General features: G+C 47.7%; 4 protein-coding genes across 4 annotated transcripts; 3 read left to right on the top strand and 1 right to left on the bottom strand.

The window, feature by feature from the left end:
* Window positions 1–7,983: 7,983 nt before the first annotated feature.
* On the bottom strand, window positions 7,984–11,451 carry F5891DRAFT_1187234 (uncharacterized protein; the record flags this gene model as incomplete). The annotated part of the gene is made up of 3 exons (XM_041366805.1): window positions 7,984–9,568; window positions 11,192–11,355; window positions 11,407–11,451. 3 exons carry the CDS (start codon window positions 11,449–11,451, stop codon window positions 7,984–7,986), a joined length of 1,794 nt encoding a protein of 597 aa, XP_041227342.1.
* Window positions 11,452–11,669: 218 nt separating this feature from the next.
* On the top strand, window positions 11,670–13,576 carry F5891DRAFT_1187233 (uncharacterized protein; the record flags this gene model as incomplete). The annotated part of the gene is made up of 6 exons (XM_041366804.1): window positions 11,670–12,191; window positions 12,355–12,492; window positions 12,544–12,882; window positions 12,935–13,029; window positions 13,086–13,365; window positions 13,415–13,576. 6 exons carry the CDS (start codon window positions 11,670–11,672, stop codon window positions 13,574–13,576), a joined length of 1,536 nt encoding a protein of 511 aa, XP_041227341.1.
* Window positions 13,577–14,343: 767 nt separating this feature from the next.
* Window positions 14,344–16,212, top strand: F5891DRAFT_1187232 (uncharacterized protein; the record flags this gene model as incomplete). The annotated part of the gene is made up of 8 exons (XM_041366803.1): window positions 14,344–14,413; window positions 14,562–14,708; window positions 14,764–15,335; window positions 15,384–15,548; window positions 15,607–15,749; window positions 15,791–15,848; window positions 15,902–16,000; window positions 16,051–16,212. The coding sequence occupies 8 exons, from the start codon at window positions 14,344–14,346 to the stop codon at window positions 16,210–16,212; spliced, it is 1,416 nt and encodes a 471-aa protein (XP_041227340.1).
* Window positions 16,213–17,522: 1,310 nt separating this feature from the next.
* On the top strand, window positions 17,523–23,339 carry F5891DRAFT_1187230 (uncharacterized protein; the record flags this gene model as incomplete). The annotated part of the gene is made up of 16 exons (XM_041366802.1): window positions 17,523–17,612; window positions 17,660–17,780; window positions 17,828–17,909; window positions 17,979–18,193; window positions 18,245–18,456; window positions 19,815–19,844; window positions 19,893–20,114; window positions 20,175–20,196; window positions 20,253–21,149; window positions 21,208–21,377; window positions 21,439–21,558; window positions 21,605–21,827; window positions 21,877–21,892; window positions 21,932–22,122; window positions 22,174–22,653; window positions 22,696–23,339. 16 exons carry the CDS (start codon window positions 17,523–17,525, stop codon window positions 23,337–23,339), a joined length of 3,735 nt encoding a protein of 1,244 aa, XP_041227339.1.
* Between the last annotated feature and the right edge of the window lie 1,509 nt (window positions 23,340–24,848).

Here is a 24,848-nt window from a genome sequence, read left to right as displayed (position 1 = left end):
GATGTCTTCGGATGTCTTCGGACTTTCCTCGGACACCAATCTGAAATTAAGGGCACATACTCGGGTAAGGGGTGCAGCGCACAAGCTGAAGCCAAGCCCCTCAGAATCAGTCCTACCCTTTGTGCATGGTCTTAACAAGCGTGATATTCTGGACTTAAAGAAAGAATATACACTTACTGATTTCTTCGAGCAACTCTTCGATTACCTATTTCCACCGGACCTCCATATGCTGCAATGCCAGAAATTCCTCGAGTGCAAGCAAGATGCCAAGCTGTCCATGTGCGATTACTTGCGCAGGTTGCACAACTTTGCTGACACCATTGGTGATCTTGATGAGGGAGAGATGGTAAGGCAATTCTGGATGAATTGCCAACCTTACATTAAAGCCTCCCTGGTTGACAAAGGCTACGAGCCAAACACCGTTAGCCTAGACACTATTGAACGCAAAGCTTTACATACCGAGCAAGCATACATGGAGAACGCCAAGGACCCCAATGTGCTCCTAGCTATCAATCCGACCCTGGCAGCAAGCTATTCCTCCCATGCTAACCCAGGTCGCAAGAGGAACTCAAGACCATTCCATGGCTCGAATCATGAAAGGACTGATTCAATATCTGCTAACACCATGTCAGAACCTCCTGCGAATGGAAACAGAAACCCCAGAACTTGTCACGCACCTCCTGGACGAGGTCGCAGACCGTTAATCCAAACAAAGAGAAGCCCAGACCAACTGACACAATTATGTGAGCTTAATCAATGCTTTGAGTGCGAGCACACTGGTCACCTTGCAAAAGACTGCCCAAAACGACACTGGCTCCCATTTAGACCTGGATCCACGGTGGCTACCCTCGGATCTCGAGCAGTTGGGATCACCAGTGCGGACATTTGGAATGCCGTGATTGAGGAAGGTGTCACGAATGGTCTGTATGGAATGGCTGTCAGCTTGGGAACCAGAACAGAACCTGACGCAGCCAATACGCTTATGATCGTCTCTCGCGCTCGCTCTAAGCTAAGGCAGGGAGTCCCCCTCCCAACGGATGAAATATATGATCCATTGTATGACCCTACCGGCAAAGATCGATTCAGTATATCCCAGCACAGAGGTCCTGAAACTTACTTCTTGTCGGATAAGCACAATTACGATGATTATATCATCTATCTTGAGCAGATGATTGACCCTGAATTTGACATTGTCTCCTGGTTAATTGACTGCAAACTTCATAATTACGACAATCTAGTACTCACCAAGTCATCTTTCAAACCGACTTGGAATGGGGTCGTGCTCGAAAACAAGCAAGCTGACCAACTGACTCCTTCGGAATCAGAACCCAGTTCAGATAGGTCCGAGGCTCCTGGGCTACTTGACATTGAAAGTAGCGATGACAAGGAAACTTATGAGACATCCAATACCGAACCTCCTAGACCACCCATGATTGAGGCGAGTGTAAAGACAGAGACTTCTGACTCTTGGATAAACTCAGTCCAGAAGGACGTTGAAGGAGGAGACTGCTTCGATGAAACTTGTGATTTATTCTGCACAAGCCAACCTAAACAAGGAGACGCACCAGATGTTCATTCTCTTCAATGTCACGCATCTTGACCGAAGTCCACCACCAGAATCCTTCCTAAGTCCCTCGTCGTCATGATCTTGGTGAATAATAAGCCATGTCAGGCCCTCTTGGACTCAGGCTCCCTAACAGATTTCATATCAAGTACCGTCGTGGACCAGTTGAAGTTACCGTACTCACTGTTAGACAAGCCTATACCGCTGCAACTGGTCGTCTCCGGGTCACGTAGCACCATTAAAGCTAGTACAACTGTCGACGTGAAGTATCAGGATATCAGCAGCCCTCGTACCTTTGATATCGCAAATTTAGAGGCCTATGACGTGATCCTTGGGATGCCCTTCCTATTCCAACATCAAATCCTCTTAGGCTTCAACCCTCCCGAAATCAAGGTCAGAAGTGTCTTACCTTTGCCTATCCAGGGTGCCCAGACTCAGGTCCTCGAACTGAAAGGCATGAGCCCAGACTCGGACTTGATCAAATCGTACTGTAAGGAACTACTTGCCTATGCAAAAGATATCTGTAAAGAAGCGCATGAGACTCCTCTCCCGCTGTTGAGAAGCATTAACCATGTCATACCTCTTATCAATGACAATGATACATACTCTTGGCATCAGTCCAAATGTCCCGAAGCACTGCGCCCCATTTGGAGGGCGAAACACGACGATTACATCAAGTCAGGAAGGTGGGAGTTTGTTAGTGGGACGAACGCAGTACCCATGATCATGATGAAAAAGCTGACTAAAGACGGATCATTGAAATTACGCACCATTCTCGACACCCGTCAATGGAACAAAAATACTCGGAAACTTGCTTCCTCATTGCCAGACATTGACTCCATCTTGAGGAACGTGTCCTCAAAGCCTTTCCGGTCCCTCCTAGATGGAAAAGATGCATACGAGCAGATTAGAGTTGTTCCAGAGGACGTACACAAAACACTGTTTGCAATGCCAGACAGGACTATGATCAGCCATGTAATGCAAATAGGCGACTGTAATGCAGGGGCAACATACCAGTCTATAATGAATTATATATTCGGCCCATACATAGGCGTGTTCATGGACGTATATCTTGATGACATCGTGATTTACTCTGACACTGCGGAAGAGCACATTAAGCACATTAAGATCATTATTGACACATTGAGAAAGCACCACTTTTACCTTAGTGAGCACAAAATGCAGCTCCTCAAAACGGAGCTCTGCATCCTGGGCCACGTCATAGATGACGCTGGAATCAGGTTGGACCCACATAAGGTTGATAAGGTTGTGAACTGGAAAACTCCCACCTCAAAGGAACTGCTTATGCAGTTTATCGGCTCCGTTGGTTACCTGGCCGCAGGGTGCGAAGGGGTTCACGTCGATATGCAGCACCTGTCTAAAATAGCCGCTAAGACAACTAAGTGGTCCTGGGATCCAACCAATCAGCGTGCGTTTGACTTAGTGAAGGCGTGTGTAGAAACTCACTGAAGCATCCGGCGAAGGGCCTTAGACCTCCCCCTGGCCATAGCTGGTACCCAGCCAGTGAATCTAACCACCGATGCCTCCCTAACCGGGGCAAGTGGAGTCCTGTCGCAGGGCAGAGACTCACAGACGTCCAGCATAGTGGCATTCTGGTCAGGGAAGTTCAACACCGCGCAACAGAACTATCCCGTAGATGAACAAGAGTTGTTAGCCATTGTCAAATCACTCAAACGGTTTAGACACTTACTTATTGGTCTCAAGTTCCAGATTTTTACTGATCATAAGAGTTTGGAGTGGATATCTACCCAGTCTAAGCTTTTGCCTAGACAAGTGTACTGGTTGGAGGCTCTCAGCGAGTTTGATTTTGAGATCAAGTACCTACCTGGTGAGGACAACGTCCTGGCCAATGCTTTGTCACGCATGTACAGCAACGAGCCTAAAGGTACAGTGAGATCAGCCAGCGAGTATGTGAGCGTTGAAGAGGACAACATACCTAATGTGCTGCTCCTTCACTTTGTTACAGCCCCAGTCTACACTGGATCTCCCCTATTCCTTGGTGCAACAGAAGTGTGGCGCTCTGCGCGCATCACTAGTCAATGCGTGACTGGGGGTGAAGCAGGTGGTGACCACGGTGCCAGCCTATTGAGCCAAGACACAAGTACCTCAGCCATGCCAAAGGTACCTGCCATGTCTGATAGTGTACCTGTGCAAAGACACATTCAGCCAAACGTAAGTCAACTCAAAGACTCACCTGTTCCCAAAGTCTGAAGAGTGACTCTGAAACTGGGAAAACCTCCAGTAGAGCCACTGGAGGGTGGGTTAGAGAACAGAAAACAAAAGAAGTCAGAAGCACCATCAAACGAGCACCCACAGAATCACATGCTATTAGACGTCATTGCCCAGACGCCTCCAAAGATCAAAGAAGCTTCAGAAGATGCCGGTCAGAAGCACATCCAAGACCAAGGCCAGACCGGTGACGTCATGGTCCAGCCTCTCGATCAAAGAAGTTCAGAAGCCGTAAGTTCAGACCCAGCTGAGTCAGCCGCAAAGGACATTCTATCAGAGTCCCCACCATCCTTGACGTCTGTAATAGCACTCGGCGACCCGTCTGTCGACATACACAACAGAATCATTGGACAGTACCATGAAGACAAATTCTTCTCTGGAATGCTAAACCAACCGCAGAACTTTAAGAACTTCGAGACAAGCAATAACCCCATCTTCCTTAAGCGTGATAACCAGCGTACTCTCTGCATCCCAGACATCATGATAGGCAACCGCCGTATCCGCAAAGTGTTGATATCTCACGCGCTGTTACAAGTAACATCGGCTACATGGCCCCCCTATCATTTTTCCCCTTCGTCCTCGCCCTCGTATGCCTCCAGCTCGTACTTCTCTACCGACTATCCGTTGACCGGATCCTCGGGACCGTTCCCGTCCCTCATCCCCCTCCTATCGCACCAACGTGCGCACGTGCCTTCGGGCTATGACTCATTCTGACTCGTGCCACCAATGTGGCTTTCCTTATCTTGTCTTATCTTTCCTCTGACTCATGCGTGCTGCGCATTGTATCATTTACCGTTGGCTCGTTCCAACGTTTCTCGGTCTCATTCCGCATTCGACCTCACATCACTAATCAGGCTCTGCTACCAGTGTACCTATACCCTTTCCGTTTCCCCTTTGCCCTTACCTACAGTACGGTAGCCTTGCCCTTAACCCTTTCCACTTAGTATAAGTAGTCGGTCACTCTGTACTAGATTCCCTAACTTGAATCTACTCAATCTTCCCTCGAACATACTTCCCTCTGAAGCCCCCTCAGCTTCAGTCTCTAGTATCTTTTCTTAGGTGCTCATCGCGCCTAAGTCTACCTCGATCGACTACTCATTGTTCGGACAAAGACTGTCCTTACTTTGAGAATGTCAGTGACTTTGAAGACATCCGTCTTAGAAGTCACGTGACACGCGCGTCTCTGATATCTGCCGACTCGTCGTCGCCAGTCTCAGTCGCTACACCGGACCCTTCCGGTTACGTCACGAACATTAGCGGACGACGCCCCTCTTAGGGCTCCGCATAACAGATCTATTTGAGTGCGTAACACGCGCACTCCATCTTAGCTCACTTGGGTCCATCAAAGACACTCACATACTTAAGAGAGAACGTCTGGTGGAAGGAGATGGTAGCTGACATTAAGGCTTTTTGTGAGTCTTGCTCAACGTGTCAAATGTCGAAGCCGACTAACAACCTCCCATACGGACTCCTCGAACCACTCGAAGTCCCAATGCGACCCTGGGAAATGATTGGCATTGATTTTGTTGGACCTCTTCCCGAATCTCGCACTCTAAATGGAGTCTTTGACATGATGCTTGTCGCCATCGATCACCTAACTGCAATGGTGCATCTCGCGCCAACCAAGCAGATGTACCGCACCCGTGATATTGCAGAGGTAATATTTAACTCTGTGTACAAACTACACAGAATTCCAGCGCGCATCGTCAGCAATAGAGACTCACTATTCACCAGTATCTTCTGGCAATGACTCCATGAACTCACCAGCACCGAGCTTCGTATGTCGACATCCTTTCACCCCCAAACTGATGGAATCACTGAATGCGCCAATCATACTATCACGCAGATGCTTAGGCAGTGCGTGTCCCCCAATCAGCAGGACTGGGCCATCAAGCTGCCCTCAATTGAATTTGCCATTAACTCAGTGAGCTCTGCCACAAGACTCTCCCCACCTTTCAAACTCATCTACGGAATGATGCCCCCCTCGATGATTTGGAACACCAAGTGTGAGTATCCTGGAGTCCACGTCTTCGCTCAATGTATGAAGGACTCGGCCATGGCCACACATGATGCCATTATTGCTGCCTGGGTCAAAAGTACGTCCTCGACGAACTGGAAGCGCAAAGAGGTGCCCTTCGTTAAGGGTGACCTCGTCTATCTATCTACTGAGAACATCAGCCTGCCGAAAGGATGCGCTAGGAAACTCACACCCAAGTATATAGGCCCGTTCAAGATCTTAGAAGACTACAAGAACAACTCCTTCTTACTGGACCTGCCATCCGACCTTAAGCAGCAGGGCCTTCACCCCTCATTTAATGCTCACCTCCTACGGCCTCACGTGCCCAATGACGATAGGCGATTCCCCGGTCGGCAACTCGCTCAGGTTAGCGATATTGGTTGCCTAGAGGAATGGTCCATTTCCAGAGTGACGGATCACCATGGGCAGGGCACTGACTCTCTTTTTGAGATAGAATACTCTTCTGGCGACTGGGTATGGCTACCATTCCATGAGGTCTCCCGTCTAGAGGTGGTCTCCCAATACCTCGAAGGACTTGGAGTGCCCGGCATCAAGCACTTGCTGAAGAAAATTTTGGGCCCCTCCCATGAGGTTAGTGTTGCTACCATGAATAATTTCACGGATGCTCATGACGTGGTATTCAGACTTGTCGACTGACTACTGGTAGATCTCCCTCCTCTACTCAGCTTTAGCCCTTGCAGAGGGTACTTAAACTCTAGTCCATCCTTACCTCCACTGCTCAGATTCCCCACAGTTCCTCCTGGTAATCCCTCCTGCCTTTCTCCTCCCATGGCTACCAATGCCCCCAGAGGGAACTTCGTCCGTCGTCGCGGAGGGTGTAGAGACTGAGGTCAAGCTCCCCCACTTGAGCACCCCAACTCTGACGCCCTCAACACATTTATGCGTTTCTTCATGGCCAAGGCTCAAGCCAAAGAGTTGGCCACCAGGAAAGAAGTGCATGCCTTTGAGCAGCACCTTCATTCTGAGCGCGACCGGGACCGCGATTTCCGCCACCGCCCTAATGGGCGTGATCGCGAATATGTTAGGCATTGTCAGCATGAAGCCACCCACTTCGCTAGTTGTTGTGCGCCGCCTTCTATTCACCAGATGTTGGACAACCGCCCTGTCCGCAGACCTAGTCCACCAAGGATGCAACCTCACGAGGTTCCCCTTCCCCAATCCTCTTCCATGTCCATTACTCCTCCCCCTTCCCTACCATTGCCTGCCTCTCCTTCTCCTCCTGCGGATCACGCTGGTGACCTAGGCACAGATATTGACTCGCTTATTGCTGAGTCCGAGCAAATGGACTTGGAAGCAGAGGCTCGCCGCCATGGCTTCACGGCTGAAGAGCTCTTTGGTAGCATCTTCCTCCTTGGACTGTTGACCATCATTAACATTACCCTCCTCGTCCTCCTAGCAGTTATGGGTACCATGAACATTGAGTCTGCCCCTGCTTCTCTGGCTTCATAGGCCCCTACAGTATATTTTCGGAAGGTCCTCTTTAGATGACCTGAAGGGCGTATGTAGTGTTCCTAAAAGCCTTCATCGTTACAAGGCAACATCTCCCCATAGTTTCTCTCATTTTCTTTATTATTCCTTACTCTACAGTATATAAGGCTCCCTTGATCTACTGTTAGAGTAGTTGATCTTTCCCCCACTGAATAACATTTAGTTCAGACAGTTCTCTCGTCTGAAATAAGTCTATTCACTAATCGACTCTATTGTGTAAACATTCTACAAACGCCACACAGGCCTCATACAAATCAATCTCATCCAAGCGCGATCCAACCACACAACACCATCTCCTTATGCAATTCGTTGGCATTGCAACTCTCTGAACAAAGCACAAACCTCCAAAGCCCTCCCTCCCATCCTGCGAAGATGCAAACTGTTGGCGGTCGCTCGGCACGGAAATAGTACATGGTCGACGAGCATGTGTCGATAAGCATGAACATATATCCCAGTCCACTCTTCGCTTGTTCCTTCGCATCCTTGTATTGCTCGTCTGAACCTATCCGCCTCGCGAATTGTTCTGGCTTCAAGAACAGTGAACCGCTCAGAGTGAAATAAATCCTTGGGAAGTGTTTCATGGTACCCCCGTATAAGTGACTCTCTACCGTTTCTCTATCAACCACTTTTTGACCCCAATCAATCACGGCTGCTTGGTGACTATAGGCCCAGATTTGCTATAAAGAAACATTTGAGGGGATAAAAACAGGAGGAGTCTGATGCCAATGAGTATGAAGCCTTCTGCCAGTGCTTTGCTGGTCTTCACCGGTATAAGACATAAACCAATGATAATGAACGACCAGGAGAAATACGGGATGTAACTGACAATCTTCCTCCTCAATGAAAATGTCGTCGAAAATGGAACCTCCGGGAAGTCCTTCCATCTGATGGCTGCCACCCGACAGCCATCCAAAACGAGAGCTCTGTTCTCCGTCACACCAGTGACATGGATCTCCGGAAGGATGTCCCAAAGATTCGCGTCATAGATATCATTGTCAGCGTACCAGCACGCCCCTGCGGTGGTGGTTGAGGGAAACATGGACACCATGTGGTCGCTATCGTTGGCCATTGACAACCTCGTGAGTGCACATAATTGATCCTCATCGTGGTTTGGCTGAATGCGGTGCTCAAAAAAGCCCATGAGCGCATAAACGTGTTCCGCTTTGTGTGGCTTATGCCCCTCGCCGGTGACAGACCCCCTGCCTACCATGTACGACTTTGGCAGGAGAGGAGGGTCCGAAAGTGTTGGGAAATTTGCCATAGCGCGCCTCCATATAGCTTTTTTCAATAGCATCAAGTGCTCCAGCCTCTCAAGTGGATCCTTCCCACCGGCGTGTGCATTGATAATCGCTTGTTCATCTTCGGAGTTCATATAGGCCAGGTTTGCGAGCTGAAACAACGACAACGGCTCAACCTCTTCCCGATCCCAGAATTTGTAACAAAGCCGAGAGCTCAGGAGGGCTTCTGAAAAAGTCCATACCCGTCCGCCCCAGCTCATCCAGCACTCCTTCTCTCTGGAGTCAGCTCTCCTGAGCATGATCAACATCATCTCCGCTCTACAGTAGACGTCTGACATGCAGTACACATCCAGATTCTCCTCTGATGGAGTCTCTCCCGGACACTCCAAGTCGAGCCAGTAGGCATTGAATTGCTGGTCGAGGACCGCCACACGAATGTCATCTGTAAACTGTGCCTTTTCTTTCTTCTCACTCAAGCCTCGAGAGTAGACGTCAGAGGCGCAGTAAGAGATGGCGATGTATTTAGTGTGGATGATGATATTGCGATCTACGCATCGAACCCACTCATTCTTGTTTGGGTTGCAGATCATGAGAATTCGAGGGTAACAGGCATGTGTACGGGTAATCATATCAGCTTCCTCTTTAATGCGTGATGAATGCTCCATGCGAGAACGAGCTGCCCATAGCTGACCCTGAAACTGGCGAAGATACGGTTTGTAGTATCCTGTGTTATACGACGAATCAGTGTCATCTTCAAAGTCACCACTACCAGTATAGAGAAACAGGATGGTTGGCCACAATAGCTTCAGTGCAAACCATACTGATTTTCTGATCCACTCGAAAATAATCCATCCTTTGAAGGGTGAATGGGTTACCAGCCATATGGCGAGTTTGCTGATATGATTGGCATTATCCTTGAGGGGAACTTCGAATTTGCCAGAGGGTGTGACAGCTTGCACAATGAACTTTCGGCAGATGCCAGTGGTAGGGCTGATTTATCTTTGCTCTTGACCATGCGTTGTCAATATTCCTATATCATTGGAGCAAGTGACGTCTGGCTCATGATTCGCGAGTTGGAGCCACTGCATTCTAACTGTTCCTGTAAAAGTGTCAGTCTGATGATGAGTGTGAAGACTACAGGACCTTCGAGCTGTGAACTGGACTCACAGTGAGGAGAGCGTCACAAGCGAGGCGTTACTTCTCACAGCGATGTCCCAGTGTTACCTTTATATATTTCAGATACTGTAACACTGTGGATTTGTAGGTCGCACATGACATACTGCCATAGCAGTTGCAGAGTTAAAAATCTCGTCTAATCGGACCTTGAGATCCTGAACAGGATACTATCAAGCGGCGACAGTCATCAAATGCCTGTCATATAATGATGTCAGAGTCACATAGCCCTGAGCAACTTAGTTCAAACATTCTTGGGCACAATTTTCATTTACCAGTAGCACCAGTGGGGTTAATGTTTTAGCTGCATATTTCTGTGATGTACAGCAAGGTGACAGGTATAGATTGATTGCGGCAGAAGACAATGAGAACATCTGGACATGAGCAGGAAGGTGGCACAGCAGCGAAAAAAAATAGTTGTCAATCTTGTGGTCATTTTTTTCCGATTGTGACAACATACCTCCTACACTTTGAGTGTTGACAGATTAATGCCATCCTGCCATTCGCTGTGACAGAATTTGAGAAACCCTGTCAGTTGCAAAAGGTCTGAGGCAGAATTTGACAGAATTTGAAAAGATACTTACCAACCACTTGTGACGTGCCACGGTTGAGTTTATGTGCCATCCACTTCAGAGATATTTGATGGGCGCAATCTTATGCAGATAGGTGTGGCTGTTCTTCTCGTCTTGTTGTAGATGTACAAAGATCAGCTCAAAATAATAAGATTACGTTGCCTACCGATGGTGACTAACATATTGCTATCAGAGTTTGGACTCGTTGAACATTGTATCCCTGTTTGGTCACCTCAGGCAGCACTTCTCGGTGCCTATAAAGGGTCTAAGAGACCTGGTTTCTATGTTATGGGAAACTAGTCTCTGAGACCCACCCTCCCGCCATCTAATTATAGTTCTTGCGCTTGTATTCTTTCCCGGGCCTCCAGCACCTCCCTGTGCGCCTCCATAAACCCTCACAATAGGCCTCTAGCACTACTTTATCCACCATCCAATCATAGTTTGTGCTCTCGCAATCCCTTGCGGGCCTCCAGCACCTCCCTGCATGCCTACATGAACTCTCCCAATCCTCTAAAAGTGCTATACTAGTACTTCATCCGGCATCTGAACTCTTAGGCTTTTATCTACACTGTCTGTCATTTGGTTTTCACAAGGTATGTCACAGTGTGCTTGCGTGGCACTGTCATGATGCTTAAACAATTTTAGTTCAAAAATCTTCGCAGTCTTCCTCCCACCATCTAGCTCATACTCAACTAATCTCATGTCTACCTCGTCCCTCCTCACCTCTTGGCATCTCATTGTCCTCCTCCTGCGCACATTGATACCCTCCGCTCGGCACCTCATTGTCCTCCTCCTGTGCACATTGATACCCTCCACTCGGCACCTCATTGTGCTCCTCTCGACACCTTGTTGTCCTCTTCCTGCGCACCTTGCTGCCCTCCTCTCCTCACCTCTGTCCTCCTCCTGCGCACCTTGCTGCCCTCCTCTTGGCACCTTGTTGCCCTCCTCAGCACCTCGCTGCCCACCTCTCGGCACCTCGCTGTCCTCCTCTCGGCACCTTGTTGCCCTCCTCAGCACCTTGTTGCCCTCCTCCTGCACACATTGTTACCCTCCTGAGCACCTTTTTGCCCTCCTCCTGCACACATCATTACCCTCCTGAGCACCTTGTTGCCCTCCTCCTGCACACATTGTTACCCTCCTCAGCACCTCGTTGCCCTCCTCTCAGCACCTCGTAAGTGTCTCGCAGCTTGAGCCCTCTCTATTATCCATGTCTATGCTTTTGTGATCGAGTTAGAATAGGTATTACTCATACTGCTACCATGCTGCATCCACGTGTACTTAATACAGATATCATGTTAAATACAGTTACAATCTACCAGTAGCGCACTCACCATTCCCCAGCAAGAATGCACCGGGCAGATCAAGTATCATCCTCCACCTGGGGGCTTGCGAAACATTTTGTCAGTCCCTGCAAGTCTCGAGACAAGAGAAAAACTCAAACCTTTGTCAATATCCCTGGCGCAGATGTCAAACACCGTCAGCTTGCCCTACACATGCAAGCACTCATCGATCCAACCTCACCAGATGCCACTGTTGCTGCTGTACTTGATTCCAGCAGTTCTAATGCTGATGTGACCATGGACATATTGAATGATGACAACGAATGGGTATATGAATCAGACCACAATACACCTGAACCTCATCTACCCTCTTTGAGTCAGTGTGACATATCAATTGAACCCCAACGCCGCACCCTTCCTGACAAGGCATCCCGCAAGCTCTATGGAACTTGGACGGAAACTATCCCCACCCTAATTGGACCTCTCTTGATGTATCTTGCAAGAACTGTCGGACAGCCGCTTAAGAAGTTGGATTCCATCATATCTGCATGCACCACCCATTCATGCACTCAAAAGCACACAATGATTGTTTGTCTCTTCTTTTGACCATAAGTGTAGTCAGACTTGTCATCCAGGCTTACTACTACTATTCAATTCAGGATTTGTCTCAACCGATGTCCTAAGCTGTGATTGCTCTACACTCCCACAAGTTCTCATCCATCATGGCTTATTTCCCACTGTGCCCTTGCAGCCAAGGATAGCAGTGTCTCTTGAACTGCTGTCCTTTCATCGAGCCCTATTTGAATGTTCATGTGACACTGTCAATGCACTTGCAGCTGCATTGAAAACTCATTATGCTCAACGAGGGTTCCAATTAACAGACTCACATGTAAGCATATGCTTCAAATGCTCGTGATATTGCTAACTCTCTGAGTTACAGGGAAACATCATTCAGGAACCTTTCAGAAGAAGTCTTGGAAGTGCTGTTCAGTGGTATGATATCCTCCAGATTGAGATGGAGCGGAAGATCGAAGCAGCAATTCTGCAAGCTCGTTATCAAATGCATGCCTCTTACGAGCCCTTACTTCCCTCTCATGAACCTTCAATGCCCTCCCACGAGCCTTCGACACCCTCTCATAAACCTCTGATGACCTCTGATGAACCTCTTACGACCTCTTGTGAACCTCTGATGCCCTCTCGTGAACCTCAAGCTTCTACCTTGCACAAAGGGCATTGTGCATCAATCCTTGTTGACCGCTGTCCGGCTTGTTTTGCAGGAGTAATGTATGGCTGACCACTAGATCGAGGAGGTGACATTCATGTTGCTACAGATGGCAACTTTCATCACCATCACCAGTGCTCAGCTGGTGACTGCCCTCGTTTCTATGAACCGACATACTTTCTACCAAAGATGTATGTTGATCAAGTAGGCTCTAGGATAGATAAGAAAAGGAAGCACTTGGTTGCAACACAGACTCCTAGCATCATACCTAATGAGGCCATCGACCAGTGTGAGAGTTCCTATGAAGCTGCTGATGGAAAAAAGCAGAAGGCTGCTATGGATAGTTTTGATGACACTGGTTTGATGGCACTCATTTGCCATCATGATATTCCCCTATTTTTCACAAACATCGATACACCTGGTGAGCAGCAGAAGTATGCTGTTGCTTTACTTGAACATCTGTTCTTGCTTCTCCCTACCAACACCACAGTTATTGCTTTGTATGATGTCGGCTGTGTACTATCTCGCTCACTTTCACAGGTATGCTTCATGATAATTGATTAGTATGCTTATGCTTAACATCTTGCAGTATGATATTCTAGACACCTCTATCACTTCACAACTCCGCTTTGCAACAACTGCTATGCATGCCTATGGACATGAGTGGGGATGCCAGCTTGTCTACAATCCTCATATGTGCAGAGGACTTGGTTTATCAGATGGAGAAGGCACTGAGTGGCTTTGGTCATGACTTGTGCATCTGATTGATATTCAGCGGTCATCATCAGTAAGTACATCATTTCTTCACGTAAGTTTACAAATATATTCTCGCATGTTTCAGCGTCAATGACATCTGTGGCTTATAGATCGCCAAGCAGCCTCCATAGGAGCTGAGATGTGTGTGGTGTAGAAACAACAATACTGAGAGGAACAAATGATGCTCCTGACTGTATCTGTAAATAGTTGTAAGGTCGTGCGTTGCCTAGTCTGTGTTACTTGAGGAGACAAGTGCATTCAACCCTAAAGGGGAAGCAAGTGGAGCGAAGATCTAGAGGTACGCGCTGAAGCGAAGCGCGAGAAAGCGCAGGTGCGGGAACACACACACATATTAGCGCGAAGTGCAGGAAAGCGCACGTGTGTGTGCGGAAATGATAGAGAGACTAAGCTTAAGTCATAATATAATGCAAGATAAGTGAAGAGAGATGCGAAGTGTTAATGAATAGATTTCTACTGTGACTTTCTAGGTATTAAGTATGTAAGTAAAGTTGGGTGAAAAGGTAAGTGAAAGGTAGGAAAGGTAAGTGGAAAGTAAGTCAAAAGTCAGGTGCCAAGTCAGTATGTACTGCTGGTGCTTATATAGCGCGCCTAAGCGCTGTCATGCGGAGCCAAAGCGCTACCGAGTAGGTATGTAGAGATATATATAAGTAAGGGTCCATGATAAAAATAAAGTGGAACAAATGAGAGAAACAGAAATATACGCACTAGAGAACTTGGAGGACAGTGGATGGATGCATCTGGATGGCTGGCGCTATGGGGCGCTCAAGCGCGGGAAAGCGCGTGCGCATATACATCAGGAAGCGCACAAATGGTGCGCACATGGCGCGCGTTGCATGGGAAAGCTGCGCCTTGTATAGGGATAGCTGCGGGTAGCGCATGGAGTGACGCTACAAGTTCATGCTATGTACTCCTTGGTGGAAACTGCCATATCACGCCATGAGAGGCATGAGTCTCTACAGCGGACCTTGGTGATTGGGTCAAGCGACGCATTCGTGGCATCAAGACTCAATCCAATGCTGCACAGGACATCCTTACTACCTGTGGTGTCTCTATTGAAGAGCTACGGTTGTTGTGGGCTCATCAGCAGTGTTCACAACTATCTATTCGTGCTCATAAGTGGTACTTGTTCATTTTTGTAGTCACTGATTGACTTTTTATCAGATGCTCCTGCACATCTTAAAAAGGAACTGGATACAGTTCTTGCATTGCAGGCTGATATGGTCGCATCAGATCAGGCCCTACAGACCACCCGCACCATGCTTGAAAAGGAGACAGCATTGGATGACACTATGAATGCTTTGGACGGTCTTGAGAAGGGCCATCAGTGTCTCATGGAGAAGGTTGAAGCACTCTACGCTTCACTTAACATTCATGACAGGTTTCCTGAGCTTCAAGGTGTCAACCTTGATTTTCAGCTTCAACCACACTGGGCAACTCCATTTGTCTCTACAGCTTGCTTTTCTAGCTGTGCCAAGGAAGCTGCAGACCTCTCAAAGACACTTACGCGAGGTGCAACTGAAACTAACCTTAGTTGGATAAATCATCCTCTCACATTGGAAATTGATAATGAAGAAGACGACATTCCAGACTTCGAAGCAGGGCCATCAGATGTTGACACACATCAAATTGCATTTGTTGACTTCCTTGAAGAAGATTCTGTTGCTAATGAGGATATAGAAGACATTGCTGAAGTGGGAAAAGCTAGTGTTACCATCTGTTGGGTGGTTCCTGAGGTATGTCATCAATTACTACCTTCTTTGCTTTTTTGAAACCATTGACAGGTGCTCCAAGTTGATCGTGTACCTGTGCCTCGCAAGGATCAGAGCATCACTGTGCAACAGCCAGGTGCGACTAGGATATGGGCCTCTCGATACGGCTTTCCTCGACAAATATTCGATCCAAGGGATATCTCCTTCCTTGGTTCCCCTACTGCACGTCTCAATGATGTATGCATCAACGGTTGTGCAATATTACTGCATGATGCGCACATGTCCACTCCTGCAGCACAGCGCATTGCCATTCTGTCTACTCATGACCTCCCACATATCCAATACAATGCACCTGATGACGTCCTCTGGCGTCAAACTTCCTGGACACATTATTAGGAGAAGGAAGTATGGATATTGCCCATTCATTGGTGAGCTCCTGTTGGTCACTGGGTACTCTGTATTATTTACTGATCCTCTAGGGAATTCCATCTATTTGACAGTTTTGCTGAAGAGCGCCCTTGGCAACTTGATATCAAGGTGAGGGCTTAGCCATCATGAAATATAGGGGAATGCTAACACCATTCACATAGGCCATTATGACACTTGTGTCTTGTCTACTAACCATTGCTCGTCAACACCACCCTGCAGTACAACTTGATCTTCAAGGATGGCACACTTGTCCACTTATGGTAAATCAAATTATCATGAAGTCTGAGTCCTCGCTAACTACATTCTCTAGCTCAAACCTCTTCAGACGAATGGTTATGACTGCAGAGTTTGGGTACTAGCTGGAATTATGGCAGTCTTACAAGGTTTTCATCTCACAGGCTTGTGTGAGGATGGTATGGAGAGCTTCCGCCATTTACTATATTGCCGTGTTATCGAACTCAATAGAATGTAGATAGCCATAGTTCCATAAACATAGATAAAATGAATCGAAGAATTAAATTAAACAGATAGAGATCTCTATTGCTCTAGTACCGGAACAATGCTTCTACGGACAAAGTGTACTAATCAAAGGAATAGACAAGAGGCCACAGAGGGCCAGTTAATCATGCCAGATGCAGGATGCCCCACATCGGCACCTGGTGCAGGATGAATCAGCCTTCAATGAGTCTCCAGGGTCAAACAGAGATGATACATACAAGAGGCCAGAGGGCTGGCTGATCATGCCAGGTGCAGGATGCCCCACATCGGCACCTGGTGCAAGATGAATCAGCCTTCGATGAGTCTCTAGGGTTAAATGGAGATGATACATACAAGAGGCCAGAGGGCTGGTTGATCATGCCAGGTGCAGGATGCCCCACATCAGCACCTGGTGCAAGATGAATTAGCCTTCGATGAGTCTCCAGGGTCAAACGGAGATGGTACATACAAGAGGCCACAGAGGGCTGGTTAATCATGCCAGGTGTAGGACGCCCCACATCAGCACCTGGTGCAAGATGAATCAGCCTTCAATGAGTCTCCAGGGCAAACAGAGATGGTGCATACCAATAACCATGAATGAGGCACTTGTGAGCTTTCCAATGCACCTTACCTTGGCAAATTGATGCCTCAAAGTTTGGCACTGATTGTGCAAAACGAGTCAATGGTGTACAGCAGGACAAAAAATGACATAACTTGTGACACTGTATTGGGAGGACCATGCCCTATGTTTGTTTGTTCACATGGTGGTGTAAGACCTGAAGCGGATATGTGGTTGCTTCAAATGATTGGAATGGATAGAGTCCGGACCAAACAACCGAGGTCACAAGTGTGACACATCACATTCCTGATTTTTCCGGTAGTCTGCGCTCAACTTGCGCCACTCTCATCATTATTAATATCAATCTCAATGATGCCTTCTGAATCTACTTGAAAATCCAATATCCATGCACGGTGTGCAGTTTCAATGTCACTCTTGTCACAGCAGACCTCGCAGGAGGCTATGAAAAACTCGCCAAGCCTCCAGAGCCTCCAGAAATAGGCGCCGTGAAAACTGGCAACCCTCTTGAGACTCCCTAGTAACACTATATGCTTACTATGTCCGGTAAGTATTGGGCGCTGACTCAGACACTGTGCTTCTTCGAAGTCCCAAACTTTGAGCTTCTTTTCGAACTTGCTATGATCATCCTTTTCCCAGAGTTTTCTTTGCCCCATAGTTACATTATCGATTGATCTACAGGCTAGAGCTGGCACTTTCATACATACCGCTTCATTGCCTCCAGCAAAATGGCCACAACCACCAGCACAACAAGACCATCGCACTTCGTTGATGCTGCCACACTCACAGACTCGCAATTGTTTCTAGTCACTCGTATTGTAAGTACTGGTGGTTGTATGTTCAGACTTTGCTGACCTGCTTCTAGTTGGTGGATGTGGCTGTGTCAACAGAGGACACTGAAGTCACTGAAGGCTCTCGAGTTGGTGAGGAATGGAGGAGGCTTGATGGTATACCTTGTATTATGGGTGGGCTAAGGGCGCTCATTGGTAAGATTAATCATCTCACATTCATACTGATCTTGACATGATTTCAGCATCACTCAGTGGGACCCTGCATGGGCGCACCACTGCTGACTTCCCCTGGAAAACACTCCCCAAAGAATTAGCTTGCCTTGGGTATGTCCTCGCTAATTACCCTGAAGACACTTTGATGCCCGGCGAGCTGTGACCAACTCTCTCTCGAAGCAAAGGCATCCATGACCTGACCCACCAACATCACGTCAATCTCATCAATTGTCTCAAAGCAGGCACCCTCACCATCCGAGCAGTTACAAGTGATGCTGCCCATACACGGCTTACCACCTCCAAAGACCCTGTTGTCATTGGGGACGCCCCCTTGGCTTGCTCCACACACTCCCGTGGGCGACATGTTTTCGCTGATGGCCGCATTGACCAAAAAGGTCTTCCCTGTCATCATGTCCCTTCTTCTTCACCCGCCTCTTCTATCTAAGATCAGCCTCACTTACCCACCTCTTCTTGTCGTGCCCAAGTCATTGTGGAAATAACGTGGCCGCCACCTCGGCCGGCTTCTCGAGCACTCCACAAGCCATCTACTACCTCCAGGAGAGATCTTATCCCAGCCATTGCTTCTATCCAGGGAGAATCCAGCTCTGAAGATGTTAGTGCTGATGATGAAGATGATTATGAGGATGAGGATCCCCAAGTTAGTGAGACTGTTGTTCGCCCTGCGAAACGCCTTAGACATTGTTAATACTAAATGTAAATAGTATATGTATGTAGCTCAAGAAAATCAGTGCTTGAGCTTCTGACCTAATTTTGACCTCCCATTGACACAAAGTAAAGTTTCAACATTATTATTTTCTCAATGCAATATTTAGTAACAAAAGTTCTTTCATTCAGAGCTCTCCGGAGCCTCTAAGAGGCCCACAAGAGGCCCACATTTCGCCCTCTACACCCTCCTCACCACTCTTGGGCCCTCATAATGTCTTGTACGTTGATTTTTGCTTGTGTATTTTTGCCTGTTGTCAACGTGATCTTTAGTAATCAATTTACTTCTCATTCTGAGCCCTTGCTGAAGCCTCCAAAAGGCCTACAATTCGCCCTCTACACCCTCCTCAGCCAATAGTCTTGGATCTTTGTAATATCCTGTACGTTTATTTATACTTCTATATTTCTGCCCGTTGCCAACATGATGTTTAGTAATCTATTCTGAGTCCTCTCTGGAGGCTCCAAAAGGCCTATAATTCGCCCTCTACACCCTCCTCAGCTACCACTCTCGAACCATTGTGATGTCTCATACATTGATTTTCGCTTCTGTCCGTTGTTCTAACTTGTTTGGTCTGAATAAAATTAAAAGCAGGCCACTCATAAGTATCAGGCTTCATGCCCTGTTTTTTTTCACCCACCTTCCGGATTCCCAGTTTCTTACCTAGTGTTTTGTGCATCTGTTCAAAATTCTGCCCTCTCAACCAGGTAAGCAATGCCTGTTACAGTGGCCCCATCATTTTCCCATCATCACCTGCAGGACTACGCATGTACTATACTTCTTGATCCCCGTCTCACTTCTAGCGCGCCTCATGTCGACCAGGAGGACTCTCCTTATCTCTGACTTCCTTTTCCTGTACTTCTACAATGCCTCATGGACTGGTCTGTGCACTTCTGTTCATGTATATAAACCCTCGCTACCTCTTGTACATTTCCTTAACTTGAATCTACTCAGTTCTCCCTGATACCTGATAAGGACCTGAGGGTGCCTCTGATCTAGCTCTTTGCGAAGAGACTAGCCTTTACTCAATCACTTCGCCAGAGTTCTACCTCTGGTCGTCGTTTACTTGAACCCGTACTCTTGATCTCCTTTATTGGAGTTGTTATGGAAGACTCCATCTGAGTTCGTAACAATGCCCTCTCAGTTCTCATTTGCACGAGGCCCATACTTATGATGCACTTAAACATCAGTCCAACTTGTGTTACTTGCATTAGTAATATGTTCTTATGTACTGTTGGTGAGCAACAACTTCATGGTCATGTTGACCTCAGCTTATGTGCATCTACTTTTCGTAGATCACCTACTCATTTGGATCAGCAAGTCAGGTAAGCATTTTCTTCATTATGTGTCATTTTTTCTGATCCTGTGCGAAGGCCATGATGCTTAATCTATCAGATTACTACTCTGACCCTCCCGACGACCAGGTGTCCTCACCTCCCCCATACCTTCCTGCATCATTGTCTGCTACTATGGGTTCTGGATATGCGCAGGAAGAATATGTTCAGGAACAGTTTGGAGGTGGTCGATATAAGGATACACCAACAGAACTCACTCCATCAAGACTGTGTAGCACCATCAAGCCAACATCGCGGGATGTTGGTATTGCAAGAGATGCTGCTATTTGACGTCAAGCGGCTTGCGCTCCCAGTGACCAGACCACTAACAGCTTCGTTGCTAGTAAGTCTTCATCAAAAACTTTTCTGCCGTACTTCTGACCTTACTTTTGCTACTAGATTCCATTCACTTTGCTGAAAATAGCCATCACAATACTCCTTTGGTCGAGGATGCACCTGTGCAGTGTTCTGTGCAGGTGCAAGATCTATTTGCCAACACTTTGGCACCCACTTGCCAGCAGCCGGCTATGCCTCAAAATACGGACGTATTCCACCAGCAGCCCCAGTATGGCACTCTAAATTCAGACTCCATGGCTCTGTACAACCTCACGATACCATCCAGAGCCCAACCTTTGTGGTCTGTGCCATCACCTCTGATGCAACACAAGGCTCCCAGCACCTCTCCCAGCCCTCTGGCTTCCTATTCTCAGTTACCAACATCGCCTCTTCTCATGCCTGCACTTGCAGGTCCAAGCTCACAGGGAGGTCTGCAACCTCAAGTGAAAAATGCCATGAATATGTGTGGGCCGGATTGGCCCTGGAATTTTTCGTCCATAGCGCCAGTAAACTCCTTGCCAGCTCAGGGAGCTGTGCCAAGAACACATATCATCCCGCCAACTCCCATCAAGCCTGCAGAACTTTTGGCTCCGTCTGCTGCCAGTGGGTCAAGTCAGCATGCAGTCACGTTCAGTACATCAACCGCTGAAGAATCTCATATCAAGTCTGACTTCACGATGGACAATGATGGTGCACCTGTTGGTGGTCGACATTCAGCAGAGACGAACTCTACACTCGATGAGGGTTTCGCTGTATTAGATACCATCGTCATTAACACTGCAAAAAATACGAACATGCCTTCCTACCAGGTAATCAACCTGTGGATGAAGAGTCGAGGTCAAGCAATCAACTCTACCAATTACTGGAACCTTTATGCAGGGTACTTCAAGGACCGCATGCGCCAGGAACTTGCAAGGCTCAGTGAAGATGCTCCTCCCCAGGATGGTTCGATGACACCTAGTAAGTGGTCCATTTATTCTGTGCGCTGTTTGCTCAATGCTGATCTTTGATTTGATAGGTGCTGGTGTTCGCTGTCGGTGCTATGAGCTCTTCAAGAATACCTACCCCGATTCTTATCAAGACATTCTCGATACCTACAAGGAACTCAACATGCTGTCTGATGCTCCTCAAACAATTGCACAGTGCACGCAAACATTCCAGAAGCTCTACAGGAGGGTAGGAAGTATTGTGAGTGATCTCATTCTAATTTCATAATATTTTCTTGATGAGCTGGATGTTCTATTTGCAGCTTGATGGAGCTGTGGCCAGGCAAGGTTTTGAGGCCACTCTCGTTATGTGTGGTAATATCGTCAATGAAGACTCATCACTCAGCCATATTCACATGATGCCCAGCGCTGGTGGCATAAGTGTTGCCCACCTCAAAATCTTTTCATATTTATTAATACCCTCCATAGTTCTTTGAGAAGCGCTGCCGAGCCAGTGATGATGCCATCATTGGGCATATGAAAGCCCATGTATACAACACGACCTCACTTGCTGCCGTGGAACAGGCCTTCAAGGCCACTGAAGGCGATCGAGAGCAGGTACCAATAGAGGTCCTGGATGTGAGTTCATCTGAGGCAGGTGAAGAGAAAGATGCATTGAAGTCGCTCAAGGCTGGGCTAATCAAACAAGTTGGTTCATAGCACGTCATGTCTCACAGCGACATTCTGACATTTTTCTTCAGCAGACCTTGGCAGCAAGTTCGCCGATAGGCCCTTCCCATAGATTCTGATGGCCAGTTCACTCACAAACGACCATCTACGCATCAAGGGCTACCCTGCGCACTTGAGTTTGATGCCGGGAGAGTCTCACAATACTAATTCACGAAGTAAAGGTGTTGCAGGACTTACACAACATGAGGTCAATGTGCTCGCTCATGCATTGAAGGTGAAGACAATGTGTGTTGTCAAAGTAACAAACGCTACCAAAGGTATGTCCCAATATTCTTGTGGGATCGCTTTAGCTCATAACGACTCGACAGCTGCTATCATAGCCTCCAAAGAGCCTGTCATCATTGGCGAGGCACCTCCTGTAGGCTCTCCTTTTCCGAATGTGAGGCGGATGTTTGTCAACAGAACCTTCGATTATAATGGCCCTCCGCACCTTCAAACCAGCTCTGCTGCAACCAGGAAGAAGAAGCCAAAGGTCGCCTCATCATCTCGCACCCAGGATGATGATGGAGATGTTGCATCCATGGACTCCACGACTACCATACGTCCCAAATCCAATTTACATCTCAAGGTGGTTGTACCTCCTCCATCACGTCCCTTCAAGCTTGCAAAGCGCCCTCCTACCAAACTAGCGCCAACTCCAATACATGTCTTATCAAGTCCAGATGGTGTCAACAAGCCTGGTGCTGACAATCCCCTCAACATTTCTGATGGCGAATCCCCCAGCGAGGATGATGCGGACCACGATGATTCATCACGCTCATGCAAGCAGAAGTTGCAGCCTAAAGGTGGTATATGAGCTATGAAGAAATGTGTACTATCAATCGAGTTAGAGGAGAAGACAGTTGTTGAGAAGAAACCAAGTGTGAAGGCTGCAGGCAAGGTTCGTGCCAAGGGAGGGCGCTCGTCTCCTCTCGTTGTAGAATCCTCAGGGGACGAACAGCAACCACCTCCTGGAGCCATGCACCCTGAGACCTCCGAGGCTGTTGATCGTCCGCCCTCTACGCCCTCTACACAAGTCATGGAAGCACCTATTCTTTCAGTGGTGCCGTCTTCCCCACTCAACTCAGATCATCATGTGAGTCCTACAGAAGAGAATGGGCAGTCTGTCCATGTCCCAGACGTCCCTCTTCCGCTACCTCAAAATCCATCATGCGCACCAAAGTTGGAGGACACTCGTCTCAGTCCCTCCCTTTCTGACCATGATGCACCAGACCCTCGTAATGGTGATCCTAATAGAGCACACTCACATGAGCCCCATGACAATCAGTATCCTCCCAATCGTGATCACTCCAGGGAGCCTCATCATGTGAGTGACTTCCACGACCTCTCACTCAATAATGCCCGTGACCTGCACCCTCATCGAGACAACTCTCCTGCACTGTGTGATGACTGTCGCTACCCCAGTGATGAGCAACATGGTGGGTACACATACCATGAGGAGGCAGACCAGCAGGCATATGCCAGGCGACTATGACTCAGAGGTGACTACCCTTATCCAAGGGAGTATTCATATTATGGCGACCGTGGTGAAACCTACCCACCAGGATACACATATCCTGTTCACCACGAGAGCTCAGGCTATCGTGATGCCACCGGGTATAGGCAACCATACTATCATGAGGCTCGATACCCAGATCATGAGCTTCTTGATGATCGCGTGCGTGGACCTCCCCTGCCGGACATGCATGGACCTCCCCTGCCAGACATGTGTGGACCTCCTCTGCCGGACATGCATGGAGAATACTTGTATCCAAGCGGTCACGAGGGTCATGCTGGCTATGAGCGCTGAAGGTACAAAAATTCAGATGGTGAGTCTGAACAATGTGTTGGGTCTTGCAGAACCTAGCTGCTATTTGACCCTAAAGGGTTTCTGGACCAGGCTCAAGGCTCAGAGTAGAGGAAATATCATAAAAACTTGCTGAGCACTCAGACTCATACTGGTAACTGGTGAAAAGATTGCTTGCTTATGTAAGCTACAAAAGTGCCAACATAAGGTAAGGTAAAAACAGTCTCTACAAGCCCAGCCAGAAATGAATCCCTACAGCGCACATATCAGCGTCAGCCTCCTCGAGCAAATGAAACTCGAGGGAGTCGGAGTCCCATTACCAATGTGCCACTCACCCTGCCTGCAGCAGAGCAGGAAAAGCATGAAGGAGCAACCATGTCAAGGTAAATGTGAGGTGTCTCTCATGCTAGTATGAACATTTTTGCTTCTCTAATACTGTTTGGGCTTGGTCTTCCCCTTGTACCATAAGTCACTACTCGCCTTCCCGCCTATCATGGACAATCCATCTGTGTTGCTACATCTTGTTTGTGCTACTGTGCACCCTCTTTTATCTCCAATGGACCCTCTCATACCTCGCGTCCTCTTGTACCTTGCATCCTCTTATACCTTGCGTCTCATGTCCTCTCATACCTCGTGTCCTCTCATATCTAGTATCTTGTATCTCGTGTCCTCTTGTACCTCTTATACCTTTTATACCCCATCTAGCGTGTCCTCTCGTATCCACTTGTTTTAGCACTATATGACACTTTCAAATGTATTTGTTTCATTGAGCGGCGTGCCAATGTGGGTGCTTGGAATATAGTGCTACAGATAAAATATTCATACACCAAATTGCATTGTGAATGTAAGAACATGAATACGAGGTGGCAACATATTGAAAGGGTAAGATCTCCATAAACATAACATTTGAAACATAAATAATGGGGAGGCGTGCGAGCCTTGGGAGGAGGAGGACACCTCCCACAAATGAGGATACGTTGTAGAGGTGTGCAAGAGGTTGCACTGTGCACAACCCTCTCAGGGAGTTTGGTGAGAATCTCTCTGGGAAGGTAGGTCTCAGAGGCCCGCAAGAGAATGAGAGAGCACGCACTATTATTAGAGGGTGGGAGGGGGGGTCTCGGAGACCAGTTTCCCATGACATGGAAACCAGGTCTGTAAGACCCTTTATAGGCACTGAGAAGTGCTGCCAAGGGTGTG

The sequence above is a fragment of the Suillus fuscotomentosus genome, assembly GCF_016647785.1.
Source record: "Suillus fuscotomentosus strain FC203 chromosome Unknown F5891scaffold_20, whole genome shotgun sequence".
Lineage (NCBI taxonomy): Eukaryota > Fungi > Basidiomycota > Agaricomycetes > Boletales > Suillaceae > Suillus > Suillus fuscotomentosus.
The sequence above is the reverse complement of the archived record's forward strand: the minus strand, read 5'-3'. Positions and strand labels throughout refer to the sequence as shown.